Here is a 12,126-nt window from a genome sequence, read left to right as displayed (position 1 = left end):
ATACAATTAGAACGTGATGTGCAAGTATTAAGATGCTCTTGATCAATCAATTATCTTTCTTAGATACATGTAGGTGTATAGAATGAAACTGGTAGGGTGGGACAGAGCTACATCCTGAACAGTTTAGTGAGTGATTGGTTGGATGGATGAATGAATGAATGGATGAATACAATAGATCAATTTTAAAGCTACAACTTTAGACAAATAAAGAGACAGACATTGTAGCCACAAAAAAAGATATAGATAAAAAGATGAATAGATACAAGTATACGTGTACAAGTTGCAGATAGAAAGATAGATGATAGGGAAAAGGGCAGATACACCTTGTGCAGTGTAGGTTGAGACAAGTTGATAAAAGATGATTGATTGTCATCTTCATAAATAAATTGGCAATTGCAGCAGGGGAGGCTCTCAACAATCATGCATGAAAATGTATAAGTGTTCAGTTAAATTGCAAAACATTATTCTACCTTTTTTATTTTATTGATATTTTTTTTTCCTATCAGGAAGGTTACTCGAATACATTGTACAAGTTTGTCAATTAAGAGTAGAAGGGCGCAAGTACAGAACATTCTTGATATTTAGTGATTTTAATTGTTGGTGTCTTTGCACAAAGAAGGATGAGTGTTGATGAATTGCCCATAGCAGAGTATTCCAAAATAGAATTTGGAACTCGGGATCATGAAGTGTGACGGGTTAGGAGGGCTGTTGTAGACAGACCTCTGTGGGATCGCACTTTTAGCTGTAGTCACGTAGGACGGTATTGAGTGTTTAACTAACAATAAGTTTGAAGGATGTCAATTTGTTGACATTGTCCTTGTTAGATAAATTCGGGGGGGGGGGGGGGGGTACCTGCAAATCTCTTTCTCACTTCGAAGGAATTCAAATGCTGAGCTATGATATGCTGCATGGATGGAGCAGTATTGTGTATGACCCCCAAATGTCTGTCCTATATTACCTGCGCCCTATAATAAACCCAGTCATATTTTTGCACTATTGAAAGAAACCAAAACCCAAAGAGAAATGTGGATTGAGTGAAAGCAGCAACATTTTAGTAGAGCACATCAGCGAAAGTTTGATGAAAATTGGACAGTCGATGCAAAAGTTATGTATTTTTAAAGTTTTGATGTTGGAACCGCTGGATGAGGAGACTACTAGAGGTTATCATGTCATGTGTGGACAACAATATAAAGAAAATATAAAGGGAATTCCACAAAAAATCATTTTTCATGAAAATCACACATTCCATCAACTTGATACTGACCTACAGTTGTATACTACCCTTAACATAAGGGTAGTAATTATTCTCCCTGCTTTCTGAAAGCAGTTATAAAAACGTACACTTGTAGTCAAGTGCTCTTTCATTATAAAGAGTGAAAGCATGTTGATTTTTTTTTTATATTTTCTTTATAATTGTTGTCCACACACATAATGTCATAGACTCAAGTAGTCTCCTCATCCAGCGGTTCCAACACCAAAACTTCTTAATTGCATCGATTGTCCGATTTTCCTCAAACTTCTACTGATCTGTTCTATACTAATGTACACAGCTTTCACTAAATCTACATTTCTCTTTTGGGGTTTTGGTTTCCTTTAAAGGGACTGTACAGTACTGGTTGAGGTGGGGATTCATGTTTTGAACATTGCTAAGTGAGATAATGAGAAACCTCCAATGAAATATGAAAGAGCGTGTAATTTAAAGAAGGATTCGACGTTTATTTGATGAAAATTGGTTTTCAAATGGCTGAGATATCCAAAAAAGTGATAATAATGAAAGGCGACAGGCCACGCCTTTTATTAGGATCTCTTTGTTTCACCTTGTTTTTGTATATCTCAGCCATTTCAAAACCAATTTCATCAAATAAACTTTTGATACCCCTTAGAATTGCATGTTCTTTGACATCTCATGGAGTGGTTTCTGAATATCTCGCAAAACGTTGGAAGTTAAATCCTTTACCTCAACCAGAACTGTACACACCCTTCAAAAGTCGTGATGCACTATGAGTATGCATTGATAATTCTTAGTTAAGCTTCTAAAGCTTCTCTGAGTACGAGTGTACCAGGTAACTTAGACATTATATTGATTTGCTGTTAGGAAGTCATAAACCTCGTTCTCTGCTTGTCTGCTGTAATCAATATACAATGAACTTGTACAAATACTGTAAATGCCTAGCCGGGACTTACAAAAAAAAAAAAAAAGAAGAAAATGTACAGCCAGAGTAGGCACACAAATTCATGTTTTCACATTCAATCAGAAAGACATAAATGATGTTGCTAGATATATTGAGTCAGTGTATTGCATTCTTCATTTGTTGTCCCCGCTGAACGAGTTCGAGCAAGGGACTATGAAACGGGCTCCGTACGTGTGTGTGTCTGTGCGTCCGTGCGTCCGTCCGTGTGTGCGTCCGAGTGTGATCAAAATGTTCAATTTGCTACTTCTCTGTCATTTATGAGCCAATTTTGATTCTGTTTGCTTTATATGATAGCACTACATGGGAGCTTTAAAACTTCTACACAGAATTTCAGTTGTGACCTTTGACCTTGACCTTTGACCTATATTGTACATTTTGCTACAAAATGCTACTCCTTCGCCATTTCTAACCCGATTTCGATTCCGTTTGCTTTATGTGATGGCACTAGGTGAGGGCTTCAAAACTTCTACACAGAATTTTGACCTTTGACTTCTTTGACCTTTGACCTTGACCTTTGACCTATATTGTACATTTTGCTACAAAATGCTACTCCTTCGCCATTTCTAACCCGATTTCGATTCCGTTTGCTTTATGTGTAGGTGAGGGCTTCAAAACTTCTACACAGAATTTTGACCTTTGACTTCTTTGACCTTTGACCTTGATTTTTGACCTATATTGTACATTTTGCTACAAAATGCTACTCCTTCGCCATTTCTAACCCGATTTCGATTCCGTTTGCTTTATATGATGGCACTAGTTGAGGGCTTCAAAACTTCTACACAGAATTTTGACCTTTGACTTCTTTGACCTTTGACCTTGATTTTTGTCCTATATTGTGCATTTTGCTACAAAATGCTACTCCTTCGCCATTTCTAACCCGATTTCGATTCCGTTTGCTTTATGTGATAGCACTAGATGAGGGCTTCAAAACTTCTACACAGAATTTTGACCTTTGTCTTCTTTGACCTTTGACCTTGATTTTTGACCTATATTGTACATCGGCTACAAAATGCTACTCCTTCGCCATTTCTAACCCAATTTCGATTCCATTTGCTTTATGTGATGGCACTAGGTGAGGACTTCAAAACTTCTACACAGAATTTTGACCTTTGACTTCTTTGACCTTTGACCTTGATTTTTTACCTATATTGCACATTTTGTTACAAAATGCTACTTCCGGCGGGGACATATATTACGCACCGCGTAATTTCTACTTTTCCTTGTTCCCCTATTACTAGTGAATCTGTAGCATTAGATTTACATTACAAATAGTACATGTACACGTATGCCAATGTTTTCATCATCATTTTACATCTTTTTTTTTTCTTTTTTTTTTAACAACTGGTGGCATATGTTTGTTTACAATTACTTTGGCTTGCACTGATTGTGCACAGTGAATCTCAGTTCAGTGCACTGGTACTTGTACACATACAATTTGTATTGTGTTCTAATGTGTGCCAGACTATGTACAACATCTTGCCCAAAAGTTAAAGATGAGTGTTTAAACAAATATGTTGGAATTATTTGAGTATGTAATTTCTTTTTGAACTAAAAATGTGGGGTGAAATAGTTGTGTTCTACAAAAATTATGTCTAACTATGTGCAGAAGATAACTCAGCCAAATGTGAAGTATTCTATGCAACAACAAAAAAAAGTGATATTAAAAAATGCACTTTTGCAGTGCTCAGTTGAATTGTCATTGAGTAGAAATATGCATTGTAGTGTCATCAATGTCACTCTATTCAAGTGTGAATGGCTGTTATAAAGAGTCATTGAGCCATTTCAGGAGTCATGTGGGCTACACAAAGATGTTTAGTGTTTGATCAAAGCAGACATACTGTACAAGTATGTTAAAATATTCATTGTATCGTGTGATTTCTGTTCATAAATTGATGACAGTAGTGATGTCATATTCCGTGGATCTACAACTGTATGTAGTGTCAGAGCACAATGTATGTCATGCACACCCCATGTTGAAATAACTTTTGAAACTTTTTTTAAAATTTGGTAAATAAATACTGCGCATATATGTTCTGTAAATCTGCACATTGGAACTATACATTATTTGTCAATGCCTAGATATCAAACACACTTGATGGCTCACTAGAAAATTATACATGTGTGGGGGAAAAAACAAGTTCTACATTTTGTATGTGTATGTTGCTCTGAATGTTTATTCAGATAGCCACATTTTTGAATATGGCAAGAGGAAGGAATGACAAAAAGAAAAAAAAAGTGTTTTGTAGATAATGATGCTTGTTGTAAATACTGTACAGCAGAGGGCACAAATGTGAGAATGAAACAGAGAATTTCATGCGCACGAGGGTGATGATTGTGGTAGGGGAGGATGTGGTGAGAATGCGCGACACTCTGCCACCTGCCACAGGTCCGCGCTTCAGTGTCCACCTGCTGCCGGGCTACTACACTGTACCAGCAGTGTAAACCAAATCACGTGGTAGTGAGTAATCAATAGGAGGATTTAATCCCCAGTCTGCTTGTGTATGAGGTTGCTCTCCTATTCAAAGTGTACTGTACTTGCTTTTAAATACTACTGGTACAATATACCCTCTATGAAGCACACTCCATATACATAGTACATGTATAATGAACCATTCAAGTAATTGCTGAATGCCTTACTTCACTATTAGTATACCATACTTACAATGTACATACTGTGCCACCTACTTGTAGTAGCATATTATATCCGTATTGTACACCACATAATATACATAATGTATCAAAGCTACACTGTAGGCCTACAGATGTACATGTACACTGTACTCAAACAATGCCATACCTTTACTTGAACAGCCTTCACTGTACTACACATTGTACATACTGTATTGTACACCAATGTAACTCTGATCTGTACCATAAATACCAGCACATCCACAGAGACTCCAACCCCAAGCACCTTCTGATCTGGAGATTCTCCCGCCTGAAACCCCTAGCAAACGGGAGACTCCAAGTTGATGTGTGCGAAGCGCGAAGTTCCTAGGGTTCTAGATGTTCTCTGGTGCTATCTAAGGCTTATTTTTTCGACATACGATAGCAAAAAGTAAGAAATCATTTCCACTGGGAGACACAGAGCCAGGGCGGGAGAAATCAAATCTCAAACGGGAGAACGGGAGATTTTGCAAAAAATGGGCTTTCGGCGGGAGATCTCCCGTCGAAAACGGGAGAGTTGGAGTATCTGCATACAGTGTATTGCATCTATAGAAATATAGAAACAAATATATGAATACTACAAAGTCTGTCTTTAAAGGCATTATTTATCATTTGCAGATGAAACAAAAACCCAGCTTTAGTGCTGTAAAATGATTCTAAAATGTGAGTTCGCACTAAAAATACCAATGTAAAAATTTTAATCAGTATTTAATGTTTAAGTATTGTAAAATATTTACACAAAATGTGAACAATAGTTATAATAAAATTGTTTTTAGAATAAACCATCTACAGTTATGGTCTATTGAGAAAAATAGGGATATCTCCTATTACGATGACGTGTATGTTAGGCTTTATTGCAAAGTTTTTATATATGGTAGGATGTTTTGTTACACTACTGACGTGTACAGTTGTACATTCTTATGTCGTATTGTTAATGTTATAATGTTATTCTAGTGCTATATTCTTATGTGATAAATCAAACATTTTTTAAGTCACTGTTCCCAATGGTAAACAGTGCCTTTAAATGAAGCTTGCTTTGTGTTAAATCTGAGTCCTTTTGTGTAAGAAGATGATGTTCTCTATTGATACATGAAAATCAATACATTTCTTCCAAAAAAAAAAAGAAAGAAATATAAAAGCCAATCTTGTAGAGTAGTCAGACCCGTTTAGTCTGACCACCCATCTATAGGAACCACCTGTTTTATCTCTGTCAAGTTACAATCTCCCCCAGAGAAGAATTACTTACATGTACAATGTACCTTAATTTGTCACCCGCAGGCAGTATTTCTGTGTTGATGGTACATACATGTATAGCAGCCACATAATCCATCTCAAATCCTATTTAGAATTTGAGGATATATCACTTCTGTGCCAGCTGATATTTTATCTGCCAGAGTTTACGTGTATGTATCTATGAAAGACAAACTCATTAAGCAACAAATGTAACTTGTTTAAGGAAAATGGAAAGAGAAAAATTCTTTGGACTAAAATATTTCTGTAATACATTGTGGGACACAAATACGACGTAGAAACTCTTTACATTTCATATCATTTATGTATTAGAAATATTCAATTCATGTATTAGAGATATTTGTATCGCATAAATCTACATATATGTTTTACAACCTTGTATATGAATGCATTGTGATAAGATAACAACTTCCAACTTGTATAGAACATTGTAGGCTGTATACAGCGTACGTCTTTAAAGGTTGTCTTGAATGGTTGCTACAGTCACTGTATGTTGTATACAGCGTGCAGATTCAACTGTATAATTACCAACACCAGCTTTTGGAAATGAAATACTGCTTGATGCAGTGTGCCATTCACTGCCAATGATTATGGGTGTAAAAGGCTGTAACATGTAGAATCTGCAGTGCATACAGTATATGCTGTACCAGGTACTGTATATGCCATAGCGCGTCTAAATTTTTGCGAATTAGTACTTCAGGAGGATTTCACGAGTGGTTAAATTCACAATCGTGGAGTGTTGTACTGGACGGAGAAATGTATACGTTCATTCATATTGGGATCATCTATGGAGTCATTATTTTAGCGAGTCTTTAATTTCGCGAATAGCGCCTGACTCACGATATTCGCGAAAATAAAAACCTCGCGGGATATTCGGCGTATACAGTAAATGTACATATGTATTAAAATGCATTGTGATATCAATTCCAGTTTTTAATTCCACATACAAGTGTCTTTAACAGAGACTAGCAAGCTGGAATTGGGTAGCCCAGTCCAGAAACAGTAAAAGGTCAAGTGTGAGTGATGGTCGTCCCACTGCAAGTGCATGTAGGCTACATCTACAATTGTACAGAGAGTATTTTGATGGCTTAAAGGGATAGCTTTGGTCTGTCTTATTTCAGCAGCTGTAAAGTCTAATTATACTGCATGACAGAAAAATGATTGAGTGTTCTGGAACTACACTTGCAGTTGATATAGATTTGTCTTTCATATTCATGAAATTCATCGGTCGAGAGATTTTTATGCAGCTGATTGACAAATTCCCTACATCGACGTAAATAAGCACCGAATTGATCATTGTTTTAGTAGTAGCCATGATAAAATTTTCACTGCATGCTATTGCTATAAGGATTAGAACCAACACTTGCTGTCGGGCGGAAGCTCAGTGGTCTAGTGGAGATGACGCCTGTCCGGTGATCAGGAGGTGGTAGGATCGAATCCTGCTCGAGTACATATGTACGCCCATGATTTTTTATCATGGCTACTACTAAAACACTGATCAATTCAGTGCTTATTTACAGTATGTCAATGTCGGGCAATTTGTCAATCAGTTGCAATAAAAACATCTCAACTGAAGAATTTAATGAATTTGAATGAATTTGTTTGTTGTTACATATTACAATATATGTGTGAGCTATTGATTGGTCACAGGATGCAAGATTGTTCATTTTTTTACTTCTTATTTCATACATAGGGAATTCATTTTGCTTCGTGTGCAGAATATGAATCGGTCATTTTGTCATTTTTGTCCCCCTTGTTGCAGAATGGCCCATTTGAGTTGACGTCACCCATGCTAACGAAATTCAACAAGTCCTTATGGCTAACCACAGTCATAGAGGCAGGAGACAAGTCAGGTTTGTGTCTCATTTGTATACATGTGTGTGTGTGTTTGAGCTAAGCAGGCTATTTTTTAGTCTGATCCTTGGAAGGTATCTTCAAAGAGCCGAAAATTAGTTGTTTTTTTCGAGGGGGGGTGCTATATAACTTTTTTTTTTGTTCATTCCAAATACGGAAAACTCTTTTGAAATAAAAAAAAAAAAATAAGGATTTGTTAAAAATTTTATGTAATACCGGTATGACTTGTGCATTATTTTCCCTTATTTTTGCTGTTCTCGGAAGATGTATTTCTGTAGTGTCCATTTGTATGTTTGTTTGTTTGTTGTTTTTTTTTTAGTTAGTAGCAATGTTATCGAAATTTATTCCTTCTTTAGGTCATGTATGAAGATGATAAAATGAGGAACCAGCGTAGTCTCAACACTGTAATAGGATTTTTAATTGAATGGAATGATAAAAATTGTTTTGTTTTTTTGGTGTGGTTTTTTTTTTTGTTGGAAGAGGGAGGGGGTCAGGTTGAGTGTGTGTGTGTGTGTGTGGGGGGGTGATTGTGCTTAAGCAATAATGAATATGAATGGTTTCAACTCTTACGGCCCATTGATTGTAGATAGGGAATGCCATGTATAGCACATGTTTTACCAATACCCATCTTTACACCTCCGCTCAAAAACAAATATACAAAATAAAACCCAAGAATGTCTTATTTTTCCCATCCTCACAAGACAAAGGATGCACTTTATTCATACAAGTTAATAGAAAATCAATTAAAGGGAAGATAAACCCCAAGAGCAATGTGGATTGAGTGAAAGCAACAACATTAGCAGAACACATCAGTGAAAGTTTGAAGAAAATCGGACAATCGATGCAAAAGTTATGAATTTTTAAAGTTTTGGTGTTGGAACCGCTGGATGAGGAGACTACTAGAGGTTATGACGTATGAGTGGACATCAATACCAAGAAACTATAAAGAAAATTCTACAAAAATCAATTTTTCATGAAAATTACAAATTCCATCAACTTGATATTGACATATGTTAAGGGTAGCAATTATTCCCCCTGCTTTCTGAAAGCGGTTAGTCCATTGCTCTTTCATAATTCTAGAAAAGTGAATTTTTGTTGAATTTCCTTTATATTTTCTTTGTATTGTTGTCCACTCATACGTCATATCCTCTAGTAGTCTCCTCATCCAGCGGTTCCAACACCAAAACTTTAAAAATTCATAACTTTTGCATCGATTGTCCGATTTTCCTCAAACTTTCACTGATGTGTTCTGCTAATGTTGCTGCTTTCACTCAATCCACATTGCTATTTGGGTTTACCTTCCCTTTAACATTTTTTTTCTTCTTCTGTGTGTGTTCAAAAAAGAGGATTTCTAGTCATGTGACAGCCCAGTCACATGATTAGAATATCTGTTTTGTCAGATGCCCATGGATTTCGCTCTCAGACAATAGGTTCCCGAGTTCTATTTGTTGTTGCTGTTTTACACAAATTCACATTGAGCTTTTGCTTGTTCCCCATTGATTACAGACAAACAAACATCAGTCTAGTCTGGGCAGATAATGGTAGAAAGAATTGTTTGTAGTGATATCCATTCTTAGATACATAGATACCTGACTTCATGTCATGTAGACGTGTCAAACTGTTTCATCTCAACAAAAGAGTGTACGGGAAAATGTTGGATGAGTTGTAATTGATTAAGTTGTCGGATCTTTTTTTTTTTTTAGTCTGATGATGACTTCCTGGGTATGTGGTCTCATGTGCATTTATGTTAAATATGCTGTCCTCTATTACAGGTATATGACCCTGGAAATATTCATTCAGTTCTTCATGTTAATTATTTTAGTGGGATAATCAGGTTTCATTGATCTTTTCTTAATATGTATGTAAGCCTATTAGTGTCTCGATGCATCCATTATCAAACTGTAATGTACACCACTTTGCGATGTTGCCTCCTTGTGCAGCCGAAAACTTCCAAAAGCCGTTCAACGTCAGCATCATGCTGAGGGGTGTGGCCCAGGATTCCAGCCAAGTGATAGTCAATGCCGTCCCCTACAACAGGACCAGAAAGCTTGTTTGTGAGAAGGTGGGTTCAGGACCAGTTTTTGTTTTGTGGGCCAGAGCTGGCTAGAAATGAGGAGACAATTCTTTGGTTCTGTGAACGTGGCTAGCAGCTTGGAAGAAGAATAAAAATGAAATAAAACCCCTCAAAGTATTTAATTTGGTATAGTGCACTTCTGCTAAACCAAGTCCTTGAGACCCGCAGTCTTCTTTCGTTATATCAAAGAACATTATAGCCAAACAGTACAAGTGTATAGTGTATAAAGATATATAGATGATAATTGTTGGATCTGAATTTTAATTTCATTGGAAGCAAAATTTCGTTATAACCATGTTCATTATAACGGGAGTACACTGTGGTTTTATGTGAAATGTTTGATCATGCAATTTACCTTACACAAGCAATGCAAACAAGCAACAGATTAAAGAATTAAAGAATCAACCAATCAAATCATCAAGTTAATACAGGCTGACAGATGTGTGGATTTAAAGTAAATCAAATTTCCATAAAAGAATATATATTTCTGAATGCATACTCCCCTATCCAGGATTTTTGTCGCTTTTGTTCTTCATTGTTGTCTTCTTGTTTTTCTTCTTTTTATAACTTTCATCTATTGTGATGATTGTTGTAGTACTTAATGATTATGATAATGATTTGATGTTAATGTTGTTGTTATCATTGATTGTCATCATTACGATCACCACCATCATGATCATCATCATCACCATTGTTGGTAATGTAATGATGATGATAGTAATGATAATGATGTACTTAGTAGTAGTTGTAGTAGATGCATTACTAGTGTAAAATAGACATATTCTTGAATGATTTTTTCTTGCACTTCAAGGGGAAAGGGTAAGGGAAGATACAGGGCAGGAAGACCACAAAATGAAGGCTGGGTGCAGCAGACATGCTCTTTGTTCATGGTCAGAAGCAATTCATTCAGCATACTGTGGAAGAATCATGTGACTGTGCAGAGTAATATTTGCTTGACTACACTGCCAAATTTTGCTGCTGAAACACACTGCCAAATTTTGCTGCTGAAACACACAACAACAACAACAGCAGCAGCAGCAGCAACAACAACAGCAACAGCAACAGCAACAACAACAACAACAACAACAACAACAACAACAACAACAACAACGACAACAACAACAGCAACAACAGCAACAGCAAACAAACAGGAATGATATACCGTCGCTGGGGCGATAAGACCTCGTATCTACAAAATGTCAAATGTTCAGGAGAGCCAAAAAACATGCCGGCCAAAGCACTGTGGCGAATGGGATAGCCTTTCCTTTGACATGCCGTGGTGGCTTCATTTTTGGAGTAAGACAGTTGGGATTTGGACAGGACATCACTTAACTCATTATTTGACCATTAATCCAAAAAACTCATTTTCACCAAAATTGCAGATACAAGGTCTTATCACCCCAGCAACGAATTACACTATCTGTAGTCCAGTGGCAGATCTTGATGGGTAGGAGATAGAATAGGAGAAAACCATGAGAATGTGATGCATGCTTGTTTAAGGCAATCCTACCTGCATATCCATACGGATACAGCAGTTTTGCAATGTATCTTATCTGTCAAATTTTACCTACCTACGTAGATACATACATACATACACTGTACATACACACATATATTCATACATACATACATGCATACATACATGCATACATATGTAAGAGTAATATACTGTAAAGCGAGGAATTTTCGCGTGCACTTTAATTTCGCGAATTTCGCGAGCGCCAAGATTCGCGAAATTAAAATGCCCGCGAAAGTCCTTGTTTACACTATAATCACTGAACGGCAGTTGTACTTCGCGAAAATTTCATGCCATGAAAAAGGCTGTCGGCTCCAATTCGCGAAATATTCATGCCGCGAATATATCATGTTTTACAGTATCCTATGCATCCCAGACATTCATACATAGATCTATATATCCCCAGTGCTGTCGAGTTGCAGTAGTTTGTAGCAGCATCTCCCAGGAGTAATGAATGAAGAATGCTCAGATTTTGTTTCTGGCATTCCACTGTCTCACAATGACCCTAAAGATTTATCTTTCTGTCAGCAAATTTACATACAGTGTATTTCATTCGCCAACTTACAGGACGA

At 36.7% G+C, this 12,126-nt stretch overlaps 1 protein-coding gene across 1 annotated transcript in view; it reads left to right on the top strand.

Moving 5' to 3' along the window:
• Nucleotides 1-12,126, top strand: part of LOC139730362 (transmembrane protein 181-like) — a 56,895-nt gene that overhangs the window by 29,992 nt on the left and 14,777 nt on the right. The window contains exons 4-5 of the mRNA XM_071641233.1: nucleotides 7,873-7,963; nucleotides 9,905-10,026. Coding sequence (XP_071497334.1) covers nucleotides 7,873-7,963; nucleotides 9,905-10,026 — 213 coding nt within the window. The remainder of the gene's footprint in view (nucleotides 1-7,872; nucleotides 7,964-9,904; nucleotides 10,027-12,126) is intronic.

This window comes from Diadema antillarum, unplaced genomic scaffold, assembly GCF_040938485.1.
Source record: "Diadema antillarum isolate AM-2024a unplaced genomic scaffold, OU_Dant_1.0 scf00000022, whole genome shotgun sequence".
Lineage (NCBI taxonomy): Eukaryota > Metazoa > Echinodermata > Echinoidea > Diadematoida > Diadematidae > Diadema > Diadema antillarum.
The sequence above is the reverse complement of the archived record's forward strand: the minus strand, read 5'-3'. Positions and strand labels throughout refer to the sequence as shown.